This window comes from Eurosta solidaginis, chromosome 2 (assembly GCF_040869045.1).
Source record: "Eurosta solidaginis isolate ZX-2024a chromosome 2, ASM4086904v1, whole genome shotgun sequence".
In the NCBI taxonomy this organism is placed as follows: domain Eukaryota; kingdom Metazoa; phylum Arthropoda; class Insecta; order Diptera; family Tephritidae; genus Eurosta; species Eurosta solidaginis.
The window spans coordinates 126,696,134-126,719,560 of record NC_090320.1 but is presented as its reverse complement, the minus strand read 5'-3'; the positions used below and the strand labels follow the sequence as shown (position 1 = coordinate 126,719,560).

Here is a 23,427-nt window from a genome sequence, read left to right as displayed (position 1 = left end):
TCAAATCTTTGTTACGGACTTCTTGTGCTTCCTCAGAAAGTTGGCCAATAGGTAAAATTGCTGATTTTATAATGTCAGTACTATGCACAAAGATTTTATGAACTGTAACAGGCATATTAAATCATGGATAGAGATCTATGTATAGTTTTTTAGTCTCCACCGCAAATTTTTCAAATCTTTGGGTATTTATATTGTACCCAGATGCTAATGCGCGAAGGAGAGTGTCGAATCTTTTGATGAGCGTTATATCCAATCCCGTAATCTCAGCACTAATCTCAGAATTTTCGAAAAACCTACGAGCAGTGTTGCCGTCATTGGTATTGCCGAAACCTGGTTTTGGTTTATCTACTATCAATCCAAGTACACTTTTAAATTTATTCTGGATTTCGTTGGAACGCAGCTTTACACTCTCTTTATCTGCCTCATTCCTAAGCTGCCATTTTTTACATTTTTTACTTTTACGATAACTTATGTTAAGCAAGAATTCAAAACATCTTATCCATGAATGGAGAGTAGACAAACCAAAACCAAGATTATCTCGGTTAGGCGTAAAGTCCCGTAACTCATTATTCATATCTTTTGGAGTGGCAACACAAATATAACACTTTTAATAACTTTTCCGTCAATCATTGTTAGAAGCATATTGAGATTTCGAGCATGTACTTTGTTGGCAACAACGCATTTATCTCCTCTAAAACTTTGTTTGTTTCAAAAACAATAAAATCTTTTGTTTCTTTAGAAAAAATAAATTTAATTGGACGACAATACATGGTAGAAAAAGGTCGAGGATTCTGCCAAATAATGTTACCTTTTTCATCCTGTAATTGAAGAGGAACGAAAGAAAATATAAGCAAAAACTCATCAGTGTCAGAACTGCATGTAAACTTTTGCTTATATGTGCTATGGAGCTATAGAGCTTCCATCGCAACCCCACTTGCTGATTAAAGTATACGTCAAGTTTGTAGATAATAAACTAACAAAGACTTCTTGATTTGCTAAAACTAAACGCTCAACAGTTTTATCTAATGCGGACTGGACTTTAATTTCCGCACGTGTTTCACCCACATCAATTTCATTTGGATAGCATTCTGCCTTAGCTTTTCTTAGACTATAAAATGATGGATAAACCTTATGGCCTGCCTTGATGTTCCACTTCCGAGTCGTTTTGTACCCATGATTCGTCGACTTGCTATCTACGTAGTATGCTAAAGCTTCTACAATGCTCAAGCATCTTGCATCTGGGTCACATGTCACCTTTTTACCAGATATTTGAGGTGTTTCCTGTAATTTTTTTATATTGTTAGCAACATTTCTGTTGCCGGACATACGCGTCGATACTTCTGCCGCATAAAGTAACTCACTAGGACTTCTAGATTGCAAGCGGTCATCCACTCGACGCCGTTTGGTTTTTTCACTGCAGCTAACGAAGTCCTTCTTTCGTCTTCCGGGCCGGGGTTTCCTGAAGAAGTGGTTGGTTGGTCTGATGGCAACTTTGAATCTACCGTTATTGTAAATGTGAAGTCTGGACCCGAAAGCCACTCCGAGTTTTTATTCAAAAATCGCTCCTTATGTCTTCCAGAAGTGTTCCACTTTTGATCCAGCTTGTGCAGTATTTATATTACATTCAGGTATTGGCGTAGATGCCCAAATGGGGTTGTTTTGTGTAGCGTTCCTGTGTGGTTATACCTGTATTAGTATTGCTTTGTATGTACCTGTTTTTATGCCTTGGTGACTGGTGCGGTAGGCTGTGGCAGGTTGAAGTCAGTGATCTTCGCCTTTTTGCTTTTGGTGTGCTCTTGTTGACCTTGCGCGTTTATTTTTGTGTGGACCAGGAGTTACCCTAGAATTTGTTTGTACGGTATGGGTATCAAATTAAAGGTATTAATGAGTGTTTTAGAAGGGAGTGGTGGTAGTTGTATAGGTGGTCGCTTATTCGAGATATCGCCATAAAGGTGGACCAGGGGTGACTCTAGAATGCGTTTGTACAATATGGGTATCAAACGAAAGGTGTTAATGAGTGTTTTAAAAGGGAGTGGTGGTAGTTGTATAGGTGGTCGCCTTTTCGAGATATCGCCATAACGGTGGACCAGGGGTGACTCTGGAATACGTTTGTACAATATGGGTATCAAACGAAAGGTGTTAATGAGTATTTTAAAAGGGAGTGGGCCTTAGTTCTATAAGTGGATGCCTTTTCGAGGTATTGCAATAAAGGTGGACCAGAGGTGACTCTAGACTTTGTTTGTACGATATGGGTATCACATGAAAGGTGTTAATGAGTATTTTTAAAAGGGAGTGGGCCTTCGTTCTACAGGTGGTCGCCTTTTCGAGATATCGCCATAAAGGTGGACCAGGGGTGACTCTAGAATATGTTTGTACGATATGGGTATCCAATAAAGGTGTTAATGAGTATTTTAAAAGGGCGTGGGGCTTAGTTCTATACGTAGACGCCTTTCGAGATATCGCCATAAAGGTGGACCAGGGGTGACTCTAGAATGTGTTTGTACGATATTGGTATCAAATTAAAGGTATTAATGGGAGTTTTAAAAGGGAGTGGTGGTAGTTGTATATGTGAATATGGTAGGTGTCACAACCATTTTACAAAGTTTTTTCTAATGTTATATTTCGCGTCAATAAACCAATCCAATTTCCACGTTTCATCACTTTTTTCGTATTTGGTATAGAATTATGGCATTTTTTTATTTTTCGTAATTTTCGATATCGAAAAAGTGGGCGTGGTTATAGTCGGATTCCGTTCATTTTTATACCAAGATAAAGTGCATTCAGATAAGTACGTGAACTAAGTTCAGTAAATATATATCGATTTTTGCTCTAGTTTTCGTGTTAACGGCCATGCGGAAGGACAGACGGACGACTGTGTATAAAAACTGGGCGTGGCTTCAACCGATTTCGCCCATTTTCACAGAAAACAGTTACCGTCATAAAATCTATGCCCCTACCAAATTTCAAAAGGATTGGTAAATTTTTTTCGACTTATGGCATTAAAAGTATCCTAGACAAATTAAATGAAAAAGGGCGGAGCCACGCCCTTTTTAAAATTTTCTTTTATTTTTGTATTTTGTTGCACCATATCATTACTGGAGATATTAAATTTTTTGTTAAAATTTTACTTTAAACAATTTTTTTTTTAAAGTGGGCGTGGGCCTTCTCCGATTTTGCTAATTTTTATTAAGCGTACATATAGTAATAGGAGTAACCTTCCTGCCGAATTTCATCATCATTATAGTCCGATATCGTTCATTTTAAATAGCGATCTGAGATGAGTGCTCAGGAACCTACATTCCAAATTTCATCAAGATACCTCAAAATTTACTCAAGTTATCGTGTTAACGGACGGACGGACGGACATGGCTCAATCAAATTTTTTTTCGATCCCGATGATTTTGATATATGGAAGTCTATATCTATTTCGATTCCTTTATACCTGTACAACCAACCGTTATCCAATCAAACTTAATATACTCTGTGAGCTCTGCTCAACTGAGTATAAAAATGTGTTAACGAATTTAAGAGGGCGAGCCCATTTTCGATATTACCTACGAGATCAACTCTTAAAATTTTATACCGAAAATATGTGAACTTTGTCGGAATTCCAAACCATATAATAAACCAAAATTACGGGAAACTTAAATCGACGAGATTATTACCTTAACTCACTGTTTTATGGTACACAAATTGTCTTATTAAATTATCATAACTACAATATGAAACTATCACTGAGTGATCGTAAGAAAGACCAAGAAACTAGTTACATCCCTAATTAATTTATTTATGCAACCAATCTAACTAGCTAATTTTCCTAAGAAAATTTGGAAACAAAAAACATCTTTATAACTTATTTAACTCTAAAGATAAATTTCCAGGAATCCATTATGTCGACCGTCTCGACGTTTGTTGGGAAATTTCGGCGTCTGAGTATGGACCAAGGTTACAGCTACTCCTTCACCTGCGTGATGATTTGTCTTTTCTTATTTTTCGTTGACATTTCTAAAATTAGTTGGGCACATTGGCCTATTTAAACATTTTCATTTGATGAATCACTGTTTTAGTGGCCGTAATTTCCATCACTCCTACAAACTTTTCACCGTTCTTCTCGGGTCAAGCAAGTAGATTTTATGTTCTTATTGCGTTTAGAACTTCAAAATGGTCACAATAGTTCGATTTGTTCATCTGGCTTACAACTGGCTCAGAGTTGGTTGTAGTTTTTAATATTTATTAATTGGTTTAGGTAATTTATTTGTGGTTTAGTTCTACTTCGAGATCACTGCAGTTTGCCTGCTACTTTTAAATTCGTTGTGGGATCGTAAAGTCCAGCTCCCGTCATAACAGTACGATTCTTATGGCGCCATACGTGATATGCTAATGAAAACCATTCGCCACATAATAAGAACAATAAGTTAAGAAAAAATATGTAGAGGGTCAAATTTATTAACTTTTTTGTTAGCAATTGCCGAATATTCGAATTGTAGGAGAGTTTCAGTTTGATAGACAGTTCTGTATTTCATCTATTGAAAGTTATTCTGTTGGGAAACTCGCTCTGAAAGCTCTTCGCTACTTTAATAGTTATTCCACTTTATTGAACAATGCACTTTCGAGCGTTTTATTAGCTACTACTCGATTTCAATTTATAAATTTTGTAAACTTTGAGCTTAGCCAACACATTTCTCATTTTTAAGGCTATGTATATAAATTTTCTCTTGATTAATTTTGTCAATCATTATCTTAACACTCTGTAAAAGCTTGTTTCGAGCATTATTTATTAGACATTTATTCACATTCACAAATTAACCGTCCACGAAATAAAATGTACTTGATTCTACGCCATGTTTTCAGCAACTTTAAGCAATTAACTTTAGAAATTATCTAGAACAGCCGGGGATTTTAGTCCCAACGCACTCGGGTTTGGGTCCGACGATTTTAATTTTTGCCAGGTCATTCCGATGTATCCACATAAACTCTTGGTAAATTGAAATAAACTCCAAAAATCGTTTCGGAAATTTAATGTTTCTCTTTTTTTTATTAGTATTGAGTATTCAATGTAAAACTTTGTGCACACACGCGTGTTCGGGTGGTTCTCGCCCACCGTGGTGGTCTTGCCGATGTCTACATCAAAAATTGATTTTACTAATCTTTGGCCTACGCCTTCAAAGCCTTTGCTTCTACCGGGAGTTTTCCAGTTTTCCATATCTTCTCTCCTTAGGTATAGGTCAAACGGCATAATCGCCTGATCTTCCCGTTAGACATTGCTTTTTTTCTTTTCTTCTTGATATACCTTTGTACAGTCAGATCAGACAATGACTTCCTTACTCGTATCGAGAGATGAGAAATAACGTTATAAATCACGCCATCCAAATTTGCTTAACAAAAAAACAAACAGCATAAATTCGTACTGGTTAAAAAAAAAAATTATTGAAATTGCGTAAACCCTAAATAAATCATCTACGTAACTGTCGATCGTTGAATAGCAAACAACCAAAGCTAAAATTTTATATTTCCCCACATTCTCCTCTTAGGGTTCGAAATTGGTACTTTCCCCTATTGGGTACATCGCCATCTTGCTCTGGCGCAGCTAGGCCATTTCACCTTAAATAAGGACAGAGATGGTTCTTGGTAATCCGATCCGGTTTGGCACTGTTTTTATATGATCGAAATCTACTATACCTCGAATACAGACAAAAAAATCTACCAGTTTCTTGTATAAAAAAATAACAAAAAAAGGGACAGATGAAGACAAGTTTGGCATAGCATTCATACTGGTTGTGCGATAGCTTGCATCATTGGATTTTCTGCATGGTACGTATGTATGATTTGTGCCTTAACATCATCTAGTAGTTCTCTGTTCCACTAGTTGAGCGCCACCTTCGTTATGCGCATGTGCGAGTTTTCCAAGTATTAGTGCATGCTCACTAATTCCAATCTACTTATATATACCCATATGTGTACCTACAATTGTACAATATCAAGTGGGTGTGTTGGTGATTGCCTTACCTGGGCTTTTAAGTTACGCTCGCCCGCTCACAAGTATATAATTCTGATGTTTCGCCAGAGCACATCGACGCTAAGTATATTTTTATGTTGTTGCACTGGGCATTGGTCGTGTCGAACTGTTCGAACCAGTGTTCGGTACAATACAAAAAACATGTTGATCTGCAATACTCAATTATTATGGATGTTGTGATAATGATATCGCCCTGTGATGGTCGCATATTACGTCAAGAGGCTAATATCATTGTGATGCTCGTCTCAAAATTAAATAAACTTTTCAGCTTCTTACAGAGAAGTGGTCAACAGAGTCGGAAGCTTTAGAGTGGTCAAGAAGCGTCAGAAAAATAATATGATTACACTGGTTTACAGCCAAAATGCACCAGAGACGCCATTATGAAATTCCTAAATCACCCCCTCAATACGAAAATGAAGGGTATTTTTAATTCTATGGTAACGTTTTTGAGATATTTACGAATAACGTTTTTGAGATATTTACAAAATACTGTTTTTCAAAAAAAAAAAAAAAAAAAAAATTGGGCCTACTTAATCATATATATCTCAAGAACGAATTGAGCAATTCCAAAACGGTTTGAAGCTTTTAAAAGGTAATAAAATTTGCTATAAACTGTGCATACTTTTTGTTAGGCCCTGCAGACTTGTTTTGACGCCTATTTAGATTAGGATCGGTTCTTCTAGCGAAATCCCAGAATCCTTCATACCGACTTTCAATCATTTTCATTTGCCGGTGAAGCCTTTCGCCATGCTCGTCACTTTCGTTACCAAGATTTTGCGGGGAAAAATTTAAATGGGAGTGTAGAAAATGAATATTTAAAGACATATTTACCCCTGAAAGAAAACAAAAAAGTATATTAGATAAATACATAAATGACAAATTAGTATATAATTTTCTTATGCTGGATTTATCTCTCAATTCAGAACAAATTTTTTGTCTACATTTTTCTCGTTCTTGTATGTTCGGAACTGGACGATGAATTCAGATTTAGGGCTATATATTCTCATGTAAATGTAAAAATTTTCATACAAATTTTTTGTTTATCGGGCAGATAGGCTTTAAAGTTAACTGAGAAAACGGTCTTAAATATGTTTTTTATTTACCCCTTTCCGCATAGTTTTTGATTAAGTCGTTCACTATCATCTCGTATTTAGGACTTTTGTGTTTGCCTAAAAAAGAAGTAACGACCTTTTCAAAAGAATACCACGCTGCTGCCTCCACTGGTGACAATAGTTCTTTGAAATGGTTATTGGTCATCATTTTCCTTATTTGTGGTCCCACAAAAATCCCTTCTTTTATTTTTGCTTCTGAAATTTCTGGAAAGATTGTCTTCAAATGATGAAAAGCTTCTCCTTCTTTCTCCAAAGCCTTCACAAAGTTTTTGATAAGGCCGAGCTTGATGTGGAACGGAGGTAGAATTATTTTTTCTTTCTTTATAAGTGGGGAATATTTTATGTTATCCACCCCAACTTGAAACTCGATTCGTTCTGGCCAATCCTTTATGATGTAGTGGTCTTGACGAGCTCGGCTATCCCATTTGCATAGAAGCAACAGTATTTTGTGTATCCACTTTGTAGACCACATAGCATTCCAAGGACTTTAAGATCGGCACATATTTTCCAATCATATTCTTCGTATTTGATTAATTTGAGCAATTTTTGCATTATCTCACACGTTTCCTGGTATTTACTGCATGCGCGATCGGGATAGATGGCTTTTGGTTGCCAATATGCAATAATACGGCCTTTAAACTTAATTTATTCCCGTCTATGAACAATCGCCACTCTTTTGAATCATATGGTTCACCAAACTGTTTGAATAGACCAGCAATGTCTTTGCAGTAACAAACACTGTCCTCCTTCGTATAGTACTCGGAAAATTGTTCGTGACGAGTTCTATAATATGTTACCTTAACACCGGATGAAACAAATTTAAATTGATGCATATGACAGGCATGTAGTTCGGCCTTTTCCTTTGACAATTCCAAATCCCTTATCCAATCATGGAGTTGTACTTGTAACAAAGAGTTTCTTTCGTTTTCCGTTTGAAATCCAGTACAACATGATGCCGCGTAATCAGATACTGCTGTTGGCAATGAAACTGGAGCCGGAACTAAAGTTAAATTTGATTTTGGCAATGTAGCTTCCGTTGAGTTTAGTTCTGGTAATGACACTGTAGATACGCTCGCATAGGTTACTTTTCTTGACTTTCCAACCCCCTTTTGTAGTACAAATATAGCACTCCGTTGAATGGCAAGTTGGTTACCTCCACTTCATTGGTGTAATACATTTCATATGTCGCCTAAATAGATAGTTTCAGAAATTAGTCAGCTATGCATTAAAAGGGAGCAAATTCCTAATTTTTACCACGCACCTTTTTGTTCCGGTTTCCAAAAAAATAAATTCGACTCGACATGTGGTGAACACAGTATTCGGTGTCCATGGTTTTTCATTGTTTTTAGGCTCGATTCCAAAATACTTATAGTATGTGACTTTCAAAGGATTTGAAAACACACGTCGCATCCTTTTAACGACAAATTGGCCGCAGATGAAACAGAACATATCTGGACCATTTGTACACTCAAACTCTCGCGCCCTTTTATTCATATTATATTTTTAAGCAAAATACGGGTTATGAACTGCAATTATAAACTGAACAGTATCCGGCGAGCCTTGCAGATATTATGAAGGAACAAGGCGCAAGTACTATTATTTACATTTAGATCAAGAAAAAATTCAAGCCTGCCTAGACAAAAGAAATGTACCTGGGTTTGAGAAAATGGCACTAACAGTTTTTAACACGCTTTTATTAGCTTGGCCTATATGTAACGGAATCTTTGAGCTTAATTTTCACCAGTTTCTAGAAGTCTGATTAATTTGAAACTTTGCGTACGTATCAAGGACCGATGACAATGCATTAATGTGATGGTGTGGTGACTTAAGGTCAACGACCATAAGGTCAATTGGCCTTATTACCACTTTGAGTGGGCATAAGTTTGATTGAAACTTTGCACACATATCAAGGCTCGATGACAAGGCATTAGTGTGATGGTGTGGTGGCATAAGGTCAACGGCCATAAGGTCAATTGGCCTTATTACCACTTTGAATGGCCATAAGTTTGATTGAAACTTTGCACACGTATCAAGGGTCGATGACAATGCATTAATGTGATGGTGTGGTGACATAAGGTCAACGGCCATAAGGTCAATTGCCCTTAATACTACTTTGAATGGCCATAAGTTTGATTGAAACTTTGCACACGTATCAAGGCTCGATGACAATGCAATAATGTGATGGTGGGGTGACATAAGGTCAACGGCCATAAGGTCAATTGGCCTTATTACCACTTTGAAAGGCCATAAGTTTGATTGAAACTTTGCACACGTATCAAGACTCGATGACAATGCATTAATGTGATGGTGTGGTGACATAAGGTTAACGATAGTTAATTAAGTTATTAATAAAATTTAATTAAATTTTTCGGGATCCTGCCATATTCGCTGCTTTCGTCTATAATGCCAATGATCTGCCGACCCTTGGCAATTTCGGCGAAAGACGGCGTCCAGCCTCCCTGCGTCTTGGCCCTTTTCGGTGCCGTAGGGTTGGATTCATCCATGGACCGCTGGCGTTTCGAGGTTTCATCACTCTCGACTAAAACTTTTAAAATTACTTGAACTAAAAAATTAAAAAAAACACGCTTTTATAGCTAACCGAACTAAAAAATAGAAAACAATTTTCAATTAAAAAGAGTTTATATAACAATAGTAGAAGGTCAAACAATCATTTATAGTTAATCACCTCAAAATAAAATTATAATAAAATTTAAGTCATTAACAGAATAATTTAATTCATATTAAAAAGCGTGGGATGCATTTGACTACATTTCACATCTTTCCTCTCAGATAGTTGCCAATAGAATGATTGTAACATTCAATATCAAGCACCCCACGCTTTTTACTGTGAATTAAATTATTCTGTTAATAACTTAAATTTTATTATAATTTTATTTTGAGGTGATTAACTATAAATGATTGTTTGACCTTCTACTACTGTTATATAAACCCTTTTTAATTGAAAATTATTTTCTATTTTATAGTTCGGTTAGCTATAAAAGCGTGTTTTTTTAGTATTTTTTAAACTATTACTTATTTGTATCTAACAACCTTTCGAAAATCTACCTGCTAACTAACTGATATACGAATACTAACACATATGTACCAGTAGGGTACTTAAGTATTAAATGGATATATTTACTTGAATGCTTATAACTTTTGTATTAGTCCATCGATTTTAATGAATGAAAGTTTATTTTTTTTGTAATAAAACAGAGCTTAGAGAGAAAAAAAATCTGGAAAAAATAAAAAGTTTTCGAGATCCTTCCTCGCAAAGCACACATTTTTTTTATATGTTTACAGAAAAAATTTAAAAAATCCGTAATGATTGTCGGTTGTCTTTGAATCTGCAGGACCTAGCAAAAAGTGTTATATGCACATTTTATAGCACATTTTATTACCTTTTAAAAGCTTAAAGCCGTTTTGGAATTGCTGAATTCGTTCTTGCGACACATATGATTAAGTGGACCCAATTTTTTTTTTTTTTTTTTGAAAAAACGGTATTTCGTAAATATCTCAAAAACGTTACCACACAATTAAAAATAACCTTGATTTTCGGAATCAGGGGGTGATTTTACATAGGAATTTCATAATGGCGTCTCTGGTGCAGAAGAAAAATTGGAATTTGTGATCCAGTGTTATCATCAACTCGCTCTCGAATGTCTTCTATCACAGATAGAATTGCCGTTGTACAGCTTCTCTTTGGCCGAAAACCGGACTGTCAGTCAGTAATGAGCTTATTGTAGCGAACATACCCCGTAATCTGCCCATGCAAAATTCGTTCTACCTTTGAAAGAAAAGGGAGTATGGCTATACCGATACTCGTTATTTTGCTTACGGATTGAGATAACCTAAGCAGCTTTTCAGCATTTAGGAAAAGCACCCGTGGTCAGAATAAAGTTGGCCAAATAAGTTAAGTGGGGAAGGATTATGGCAAGAATTATCTTTAAGAATTTGGCATTTATACCATCAAACCCCATGGCATTCGACTTCACAGAAAAAAGGGCTTGGAGTACATCGCAGTCATAGACACACTTAACCCCCAAAGGTCTGGAATCTATATTAGCACACTCAGGATAGTTATCTGTACAGATATTAGCGGATGAAACTGGTAGTCTTACGAAGCTAGCATTTAGTTCGTTAATGTGAATATCAGCAATATCAGACAGATCTCCTTTGGACTTAACGATCCCGGTTTTCTTGATATTGCTCTACGTATATCTGGTACTCAAGGCAGCACTGAACTTATACTTATTATAATTTGACAGTAAGGCGAGTTGTTTTGAAGAAGGTAAGCGTTTCTGCAGTTCTGTACCTTTTCCAGCGAGAGTAGGCATGGTTCCGTTGGTTTAATAGATGTTTTAGGGTGGCATTAAACCAGGGTTTACTGTTATGTTTGCATACTTTTAGTTTTACTGGAACATGATCATCAAATAGTCTATTTATGTTTTCTTGGAGGAACTCTGTCTGATCTTCAACCGATGTCAAGGTACGAATCGTGTTCCACTCGACCGACTGGACTGATTCGACAAGGGAACAATAATCAATGTTTCTAAAATCCCGATAAGTAAAGGAACGTGGTTTGCTTGACGTTTGAAAGTCGTATATTAAGAATATTAAGTCATGTTTAGAGAAGCTAGAGCCGGATAGTTGGGTATAGTGAAGCACTCTCTGAAGATCATTCACGAAGAATAAATCTAAGAGCCAGGGCTGGAGCTTGTGAAATGCGTTGGTAGAGTACAGTTGATGGGAAAGACTCCTAGAGATTCCATACTCAGTTTCAAACTGGCATCCGCAAGAAAATTACTGTTAAAATCACCAGCGATGATAATATTTTCATAATTCAATAGTAACGGTTGAAGAAAATCAAAGAGAGCAGAAAAGTTTACTTGGCGATTTGGTCTGTGTACGCAGCCGATAAGAACCTTGTTGTTATTATCGGAAAACACATCAACGAACACATATTCAATAGAATCACCAGGCCTAGAACTGCAACACAATTTACAGGACAAAGTACTTTTAACATATATCGCAACACCACCACCATGACCACCTCGATCAGCTCTGAAAAGTTGGTATCCATTTCATTTGACTAGGTCATTATTATGACAAGAACAAAACCATGTTTCAGAAATAAATATGATATCAATATAGGAACCTTCAGACATACATCTCAACTCATCGAGCTTTTTGAACAGACTTTGTGCATTTATATGTACTAGTATCGCCCGTGGTCGAAAGTCGACCAACTTGTATTTTTTTCAACTCTATGCATCCAGTGTTGGGGTAGTGCAATAATGCGTTAATAGTTGAGCAGTGAGTGGAAATATAGCAAACTGACATATCTTACTTAAAGTTCTCATTAAAATTTTGAATTTGACCTTAGACGTTATAATCTTTGATTGTATTTTCTTAAATTTTCTACAAACTTTTCAAATGTAATTATAAGTTTTGGTATGGAGCTCCTTAAAAAAATATAACAAATATGTAAAATCAAATGAAATTTACATAGAATTGTGGTGAAATTACTTGAAATTGAATTGAAAATTTGCTTTTTCCACACCACCCGGGAGATACCCCGTTGGCGCGCTATCGAAGTTAGTTTTGCGTGCTCGGTTCCCCAGTAGGCCTATATCACCAATATAAACTACATATACATATATCGCCCATTTACTTCAAAGCGTCATAATTCAAAAAACACGAATTTTTAGTTAAGAACGAAGAAATGTGCTAAAGGAATTTAACCTATTTCACACCACCGGCTAGGTATGCAATTGGCGCTTTACTATTACATATGTATTTATAATCAATTAAATTAAATTATAATTAATTAAATTAATTATAAATACATATGTAATATGTAAACGAAAACGAAAATTTCGAATAGAATAGAGGATACCTTTATAAAAAATAAAATAAAAATATAAAAATAAATTAGCATAAAAAACAATATGCAAATTTTAATGTAATATCTTTGTAGCAAATTTAATATACAACGTGATAAAAGATAATATAATAAAATAAAATAAGAAATATCAAAATAAATCATAAAAGATAATATACAAATTTTAATGTAATATCTTTGTAGCAAATTTATTTATTTTTTGTAGCAAATTTATTAATTTTTTGTTCACTATAAGACGTGCTATATCTAAAATGAGCATAAAATCTGGAAATGCAAAAAACATTTGGGTCAAATTTGCAATTAATTGTTATAAATAAATAAATTTAGTGAGTTTGAACAAAAGTTGACTCATTATTTCTGATTTCATTTTTTTTAAAGCACCTAAAATGAATAACAAAGAATCTGTTAAATAAAGACCTATGATTTTACGTGTAAGTAAAATTTGTCCAAAAAATAGGCCGATTAAGTTATTACTTCTCTTTAAAGTTTTTTTGTGCGCTAACAATTTTTTAAGGATTTTGGTACAGACCAATATAGGTTATTGGCAACAATGGGAAACAATATTTTATTTCAACAGAAAATGAGCGAAGCAGTAGTTCTCTCACCCTTTGGCGTGTACAAATATATACATATGTAGAGATGAAACATTTGAGCAACGCGACAATTGAGAATTTGGAGCTATGTACTCAGGGGGGTTTGTGAACATAATGCGTCCTACAGATGGCAATTTCGATAGATGCACATATTTTCGAATTTACAAAAAACTTTTTCTATTAATTATAAACAAATAGAGTAATATTTTTTAACAAAAATAGGCCTATGCACTGCGGCTGATCAATACGAATCGATTCATATAACTTTTATATGATTTTACGTATGCTAAGTATGCGAAACAGCCTGTTAATTGATTGTGTGGAAATTTTGTTATCGTATTAATATATAGATAGTAGAGTAATATACGGCCTATGCAATATTTCGACCTAAAATCGAAAACGTTTTTGGGTCGTTTTTTTTCGTTTAATATACAACGTGAAATTTTCCGATTCAATCAAGTTGCATTTAAATAATAATAAACTAAGTTGAAATAAAAGATAATATAATAAAATAAAATAAGAAATATCAAAATAAATTAGCATAAAAGACAATATACAAATTTTAATGTAATATCTTTGTAGCAAATTTAATATAAAACGTGATAAAAGATAATATAATAAAATAAAATAAGAAATATCAAAATAAATTAGCATAAAAGACAATATACAAATTTTAATGTAATATCTTTGTAGCAAATTTATTTATTTTTTGTTCACTATAAGACGTGCTATATCTAAAATGAGCATAAAATCTGTAAATGCAAAAAACATTTGGGTCAAATTTGCAATTAATTGTTATAAATAAATAAATTTAGGGAGTTTGAACAAAAGTTGACTCACTATTTCTGATTTCATTTTTTGAAAGCACCTAAAATGAAAAACAAAGAATCTGTTAAATAAAGACCTATGCTTTTACGTGTAAGTAAAATTTGTCCAAAAAATAGGCCGGTTAAGTTATTCCTTCCGTTTAAAGTTTTTTTGTACGCTAACAATTATTTTAGAACAATTTTTTAAGGATTTTGGTACAGACCAATATAGGTAATTGGTAACAATGGGAAACAATATTTTATTTCAACAGAAAATGAGCGAAGCAGTAGTTCTCTCACCGTTTGGCATGTACAAATATATACATATGTAGAGATGAAACATTTGAGCAGCACGACAATTGAGCACTTGGAGCTATGTACTCAGGGGGGTTTGTGAACATAGCTTATTAATATATAGATAGTAGAGTAATATACGGCCTATGGAAAAAACATTTGGGTCAAATTTGCAATTAATTGATAAGAAATATCAAAATAAATTAGCATAAAAGACAATATACAAATTTTAATGTAATATCTTTGTAGCAAATTTATTTATTTTTTGTTCACTATAAGACGTGCTATATCTAAAATTAGCATAAAATCTGGAAATTCAAAAAACATTTGGGTCAAATTTGCAATTAATTGTTATAAATAAATAAATTTAATGAGTTTGAACAAAATTTGACTCATTATTTCTGGTTTGATTTTTTTGAAAGCACCTAAAATGAAAAACAAAGAATCTGTTAAATAAAGACCTATGCTTTTACGTGTAAGTAAAATTTGTCAAAAAAAAATAGGCCGGTTAAGTTATTACTTCTCTTTAAAGTTTTTTTTGTGCGCTAACAATTATTTAGAACAATTTTTTAAGGATTTTGGCACAGACCAATATAGGTAATTGGCAACAATGGGAAACAATATTTTATTTCAACAGAAAATGAGCAAAGCAGTGGTTCCTACACCATTTGGCGTGTTCAAATATATACATATGTAGAGATGAAACATTTGAGCAACGCGACAATTGAGAATTTGGAGCTATGTACTCAGGGAGGTTTGTGAACATAATGCGTCCTACAGATGGCAATTTCGATAGTTGCACATATTTTCGAATTTACAAAAAACTTTTTCTATTAATTATAAACAAATAGAGTAATATTTGATAACAAAAATAGGCCTATGCACTGCGGCTGATCAATACGAATCGATTCATATAACTTTTATATGATTTTACGTATGCTAAGCCTGTCAATTGATTGTATGGAAATTTTGTTAGCGTATTAATATATAGATAACCTTGAGACCTTTGGCTTGTCTACTGACTATGCGCTACCGAGTACTTATGCAGTTCTTCGAGCTCGACAACTCACAACCGGAACCCAACATTAAAAAGACAATAGGGTAAATGCTTTTCACTACAATTCACTATCACTATTATATCAGAAAATTTTACAAGCCTCGTAAAATCCGGTTAACCGATGATAAAAAATCGGGTAATCGTTATTTGAAAAATTTATGTTTCAAAAGAACTGGCCAAAAATCTAAAAAAAAAAATCGGTTAAAATGGGGTTAAAAAACCCATGTCAATAAATGATATTTGCTATGATGATTAATAAATCAAGGTCACCCAAGACTTCTGCAGTTTGCAAACTAAAGCAACTTGAGATTTGAATGCAGCACGAAGAAAACCGTGTCTGGTCAAATGTATTGTTTTTAAGAATGGGTGTTCATTTATGAACATAAATAAATAAAACATACAAACAGATGTAGCGGCATGAACATTAAATTACTATAAATAATACAGTCCACGATCGTTTTATAATTCACACATACATATATTTATATATGCACAAAAAATGTATATATAAATATACCTAAATTATTTTACTGTGTGACATTTTTAAAGTACATTAAAATTAATGGCTGCTTGTAAGTGCCAAAAATGCACACAAGCAACAAAAAAGCAATTAAATGTTTGGAATAGATAAAGACCAACTGCTTGTCTATATATAGAAATGTATTTTAAGTTACAAAGTAACACACACACGAACATGCATAAATAGTTTAGGAACATAATTTTAAGATATAAGAACTTGTATACATAACTTGTGATTACTAAATAAACCAGATTCTTACGAGTCTGTGCTTCCCCCACCAGCGGTAAGGGGCAATTCTTAACAATGGAAAATCGAAAAACTGTTAACGGCTTTTAGCAGTTATATCGAAATTTTTGGAGTTTTTGAGCTAAGCGTAGCTCCTATAAACACCACCATTTTATACCTTTCGATTCTTACTTAAAGTCAGTATATTGAACCTGAATGGTTAACAATTATTAAAAGTGAATAACAAATAATTTTATTTTCAGCGCAATGTCTACTAGAGCCGAAGCTTTTGAAGGTATCATGAGGAAGCGATCGTTATCAGTAACAGAAACATCTAAATACACCCTTGAGAGCAAGCATTACAACATGAATCATCCAGGTAAATTTAAACGAATCAATTCGATCAAACATATGTAATACCTTTGGAAAAAACGGTCAATGTCTTCTGCTTAAGGGTTTTATTTGCATATTTTTGTGGATCGCCATTCACCCGGGAGTGGCCAAGTTTATTATTTACCATGTGGTCAAGCTTAACATCCGTTTGGGTGTGAGCTATATTTTAGAAGGCGAAAACCAGACGATTGACATAATTGGCCTTAACTATGGGGTAGAGATCTTTTATATTTGTTACCCATACACAAGGGTTTGATTGGATAACGGTAGTACGTAACGGACTAAAGGTATCAAAATGAATAAAAACTTCCTTTTATCAAAATTATCAGAATCGAAAAAATATCATTGAGCTTTGACCGCCGCCAGCCAGCTAACAGGATTACTTCAGAAAAAGTTGAGATATCTTTACAAAATCTAGTATTCTGGCATGTCTGTACCCAGAATAGATTGATATTGAAAATGGGAGAAATCAAAGTTTTTCGATACCGAAAATGTGGAAAAATGCGATAATTCGTTACCGAAGAAAACTTTATATGTGAATTGACTATATGACAAGAAACAGAAATTTTGAAAAAATTTGGAAAATGAGCTTGACACCTCCCCCATTTAGAAAAAGGAAGTTTGAATGTTCTTCAAGTCGTATATCATAAGCCGTTGAAGATAACGTGATGCAATGTGGCATGGAGGTTGTCCTTGCCACTTTACATAAACTTGATAAAAATTAACAAAATCATAATCTTGTTTTTGAGTCCTGAAAATGACTACAGAATAAAGTCGAAATACCGCCATGAATAAAGAAAATATGTATGTATATGGGTAAGGCTTTTTCAACTGAGCCCCGTTTTCACCAAAGTCAATATTTTTTAAAATTAGCAATTAAACATTTATGGATTGTTTTCAGAAATTAATTGTTTATCCGAACTTTCGTTCGTACGATTTTCCACAATATTTTGCGAACCGTCTTCAACATGGAATTTATCTACGTAACACAGAAAATAATTATAACATTTGCACAGGGTATGACCAGTACTTTCATTAGGAGACGAATGTTATTTTCCGTTGTATCAAAGAGAGTAGATTAATAAGAGGGAGCATTGTAGAGTCGTTCATTCTCCACAAAGTGGGACGGCTGCACCAGGAATACACCATACGTTTTGCTCCTGCTTCGTTTTCACCATCTGGATTAAAAAAGTCATGAGCCTGGACATTCGCGCAATTTTAGTGATGTAAATTGCATGGCGCCAGCGCCAATGCGGTGCCAGCTCAATGGTAGCTCATTGACGCAATGACTCCAAGCGAATTTTTGGCGCTACTTAGTAGTGAGTGCGTAGTACATTTCACTTGCGCTATTGAGTGAAACGATTTTTGTGTGTCAGGCACGAGTTTGGTGTTATTGGCGCTACTGGCAATGATGACACTGAGCTGATGACGGTAGCGCTGGTAGTTCAGCTTTTGAATCAGAGAAAGAATTGATGACCCGTGTAAATTATTATGGCTTTGGCTATTATTGGCTGTGACTTTAAAGTAAATAAATGCTGCGGACATAACAACCAGAGTCATTTTTGAGTTTTATATTTTAGTTTTATTCCCCAATTAATATGGGTGTGTTTGAGCAGCCAAATAATAACAGTAGTATTGCTAAAGTGCTGCTTAGTTGATGGAATGTAGCTAATTTCCTAGTGATGATCAATAGATTGTCAACATTTCGTTCAACGAATGCGCGAAATTGCTACATCTGCTCAAATTTTCCAAGATTTTCTATTGTTGATTTAACTTAAGCTGTTATGCCAAAATTTTTCAGCCAGCTTATTTCAAATAGGTAATTTTTCCAAAAGCAAAATAAATTACAGAAAAGATTACAGAGTTAAACAACCTTTAAAAATCAGCTATGTTCAGGCGGACAACAGCAAAAAGTATGGTGAATTCCTCGCGCAGCCGTCCTACAAATTCCACAAAGTTTTACAAGTCTACAATGTACCATCTTATAATTTTTAAAATCTTTGTTAGTACTAAAAATTTTGTTGTCAACAAAGAAGGAAATATAAATAGAGTTATTAATAATTATTTTGTTTCCATTGATATTAAATACGAGCACATTGGTGCACAAAATGCCGAATCTAAATCACATCTGTAACCCTTTGAAAAAAAGAACCATAATAGAGTCTATACAAATTTAGTTCGAATAAGTGATGAAAATGTTAAATTTAGCGAACCAAAGATTTTAGTTCTTTATTAAAACTACCTTGGGAGTAGTACTTCACAGTTACAATTATCGCCTACTTCACTAAAGCGTGTTAAATTCAAACTGATGCCTTATTCCTCAGCTTGCGCTGCTTTTACTCTGGTTTACCTCGTTCGCCCATTTCTCCAAAGGTCTAGACTTTTCGCGAACAGCTGCTTTACATGTATGTGTGGCAGCTTACTTTGTTGTTTTTGTCGTGCATTTATTTACGAGCAGTATAGTGATGTATACAACTGCTAATATTCGACACAGTATGTTAAGCTTTTTGCAGTTGCTAACGCGATGTTTTTGCCCATAAGTTTTGCAGGCGGGATGTGTAAAATAGCGTGCAATGCTGCCGTCGGGGTAGTTTTGAGGGATCCTGTTCTGCTTATCATTGATACTCTGCATACCTCCTTAAGTTTTTTGGTATACCACCTTTTTTGTGTGGCTATTCACCAACCACGATCTCCACAGTAAAGTATGTGTTTGACAATTTCCGTAAGTACACAATGAGACAGTTTGGGTGATAGGCCCCACGTGCATCCTAGCATCCTCTTGTATGCATAGAGTGTAGCGGAAGCTTTCTTCGCTCTCTCTTCCACATGGAGTTTCCATGACAACTTATTATCTAGTATAATTCCCAGATACTTTGTGGTATATTTGTTTTTTCCGCGTTGGCGGTCAACCCGACTTCAGATGCCAAGGCATGTACATCCCGAGGTACCTGATTCATCAGAGTTCTGAGTGTTGTTAGGCATCTGCCGCTCATGATTACAGAAACGTCATCTCCATATGCGGTAAGATCGACTGGTCCTCCGTCGAACCGCCTAAGCAGCTTAACATAGAGCCGATCAAATTTGCTAAAGCTGGATGAACTTCAATCGAGTCGAGACTCCGGCAATGTCCAGAAAACCACCTAGGATATATTCCTGGTGTTCCAAAGCCTTCTTTATATTCATTACCACCCTATGAAATGCAGTATCGACTGACTTGCCTTTGGTGTAAACATGTTGTGCTAATTCCCCGTTCATTTTTGATTTTAAATACACATCTATTAATCTCTATAGGGTTTTGAGTAGAAAAGATGTCCAGCTAATAGTCCTGTAGTCTTTCGGGTGCAGATGACTAACTTTCTCCGCTTTCGGTATGAAGAAGTTTTTTTTAACGACCAAACTGAAAAACCCTATCAAAAACCAGGACCTATGTTATAAAATAACTCCGTCCTCTTGGAAAATACTAGAAGCTTCCTAGGACCTAAGCCACTTGCTGCTTCTAGATCTGACAGCTGTATCACTCCTATTAGCTGGAGCCTTAGCCTGGCAAGTGCAGGGCACGAGCACAGAACGTGCTCGATCGTTTCCTCCTCCAACCCGCACTTCCTACATCTGCTATCACGGACCAAGCATAATTTAAAAGTATGTGACGCCAGAAGGCAGTGTCCAGTCAGAATACCCGTCATGAGTCTACAGTCCTCTCTTTTTAATGATGAGAGAGAGATGATATTCTGGAGGAAGCGTGTTTAAGCTGCAGTCGCGTCAATATATATATTGATAGTCAGGTTAAGGCAATAACTTCACGCAGCACTTCATCAAGAAGTGTATCGGAATTCAAAGAAGCATTGGAAAAACTTCGCTCAGGCAGGACCATATATCTATACTGAGTTCGCGGTCATAAAGGGATAGAAGATAACGAAAAGGCCGTTTGGGAGAAGACAGGTGTTGCATATGACCCATCAAGCAGGAAAGGCATGGACGAAAGTGCGGGCTGCAAAATTTCTAAGATCATATGCAGATCCCATGTTTTAGACTCACAAAGTAGCTCATATCTTTGAAGAGAGAACACTTAAGGCTCACGATGGGCATACTAACTGGACACTGCTTTCTGGCGTCACATGTTTTTAAGATAGGGCTCGTCAGTAACAGCAGATGTAGGAAGTGCGAACTGCAGGAAGAAACGGTTGAGCACGTTCTGTTTTCGTGTCCTGCGCTCACCCAGCTTCAGTTTCCAGATCTTCAGACAGCAACTAAGCCAGGTCCTAGAAAATGTCTAGTACCTGATTAGAGTTCTTCCGTTTGGTCATTAAACGAATTTTGGTAACACTATAGGCACATTCAGTCTATTTGAGGTCTTGATTAACCGGCCAGTTCAACCTAAACTAATCTGACAACAGGACGGACAAAACGGCAGCAGTTTTGATTATACCGTGTAAATTTAAAGCCTTTTCCCATTCCTTCCTTGAAGGGTATCGTAAGATTACATTTAGCGCCTCCTGAGGTATGCTGCTCACTGCGCCTGACATTCCCAGGCATGTCAGCCTTTGTACCTTCCCGATCCTCTGTTGATTACTCTTTTTGTCTAGCGCCTTCCACCCGACCAGAGCTCCATATGTTAGTAGCGGTCGAATGACTGTGCTGTGCATACCATGAATGACATATGGTGCAACTCCCCAGTTCCGTCCAAAAGCCCTTTTGGAGGTGTAGTATGCTGATAGAGCTTTGTTTGATCACATCTCAACGTTCCTTCTCCCGCTTAATTTGGAATCGAGTAGAATGCCAAAATATTTGGCTTGAAGTGCTGTGTAGAGATAAATAGATTAATATTTTTCTTAGCTACAATGCATGCTCTAATTTTACCCTCCTGTGGTGCATGTAGACTATGGTGGTTTTGAGAAATTAATTTCAGATTATTGTAGGTGCTCTGGTCTAGAAATATGGCATTAAGTGGAATACAATTGCAAAAATTTCAAGCTCAATCGGACTCTCCTTTCCCGTGCCGAAAGAGCCTTGAAATTTGATAAAATAGCTATTTTTCGCAGAAAAGCGAAATTTTTGTGCGATATCTTGCGATTGAATACATATATGCTATGGAATAAATTTATTAACCAGTTAGGAAAAATTTTAGGGGCCTTAAATTATTTTCTCCAAAAATGTACGGTTTGGAAGATATTAAAAATTTAACGGGTGAAGTGTATTTTTTGAGAGACTCATGGATTATTAAGAATTGCATAATAGTTTTCGAAATTTGTATGTTTTAGTCCTTCTATTACTTTTATTTTCAACCCCTTGTGGAGGTTAAATCTTTATATTTGAAATTTGCCTTTGATTTTTCCAACATAATGTAAATGTCATTCCGCGGCGCTGCAAGCTGTAAGTAAAAAATTGACTTCGCTCTAATCAGAATGCTTTAACAGAAATGTTCATTTAATGTTCGTTGTGCTGAGGGAACACACTTTAAAACTTTTGTATGAAATTAAGATTAAAAGGGGAGTAAAATCCTGTTGAAATAATTTTTTGGTGTAAAATTCCCATTTTTTGTACGTATTCATGTTGAAAATAAAAAAAATGGATGATATTACTATAAACACGTGTAATATTTTGATTTACACCAGAAAAGTACGTAGTTTTACACAAGAAGTGTAGAAAAGTATACATGCTTTGTAATTTCACACAACAATGTGTAAATTTCGGCCACTTAGTTATTATCGTATTTTGCTTCAGGTAGCTGTAAATTTTCATTTTCTGTGAAAACGTTGCATTTGTCAAGCTACAATGTCTATGCAGTCCATTTTTCAAAAAATCATTCTGCTAAAGACACCGTGGTTGAAGGGGTCGCCACTGTGTACCACAAATTCCATTGTTCGATGGCTTCTTGTGACTTTTTCGATACAAGCATACATGAAGTATATTCACATATTTCAAAACATTTAGACGCATAGCCATAGTCAAAATAAAATAGGTTTTAATTTTAGTTGCAGCTTTTTTGACAGATAGCTCATAGAAAATTATGTCAAAAAGCTGCAACTAAATTTAAAATCTATTTTACTTTGACTACGACTATGCGCCTTAGGATTTAAAATCGCGCCCTTAGTGTTTAAAATCTCGCTCTTAGGGTGTAAATATAAGCAACTGGTGCGTACAGTTTTAGGCATATAGTGTCTAAAGTATAACACATTTTTTGCGTAAAATTCAACAAGAGATTTGTAAAAATAAAGATGTGTAATATTAAACATTTATAGTGGTTAAAGTGTTGCCTACCATTTTGGTAGTAAATTTACGATTTTTGATTTAGAGTGCAGTTAAAAAGTAGAAAGTGTAATAATTCATATAATATATATACATATATATATATATATATATATATAATATATAATAATATATATATATATATATAATATATAATAATATATATATATATATATAATATATAATAATAAAATTAAAATGGCTTCCACCTCGTCTAATGTCCGTGTCCCAGCAATTTCGCATATATTTAATTGGCCATT

General features: G+C 35.0%; 1 protein-coding gene across 6 annotated transcripts in view; it reads left to right on the top strand.

Moving 5' to 3' along the window:
* chico (insulin receptor substrate 1 chico) overlaps positions 1–23,427 on the top strand; it is a 1,085,300-nt gene that overhangs the window by 680,946 nt on the left and 380,927 nt on the right. For all 6 annotated transcript variants that reach the window (XM_067766174.1, XM_067766170.1, XM_067766171.1 and 3 more), the window contains one exon: positions 16,792–16,907. In XM_067766174.1, the coding sequence (XP_067622275.1) occupies positions 16,792–16,907 (116 nt within the window). The remainder of the gene's footprint in view (positions 1–16,791; positions 16,908–23,427) is intronic.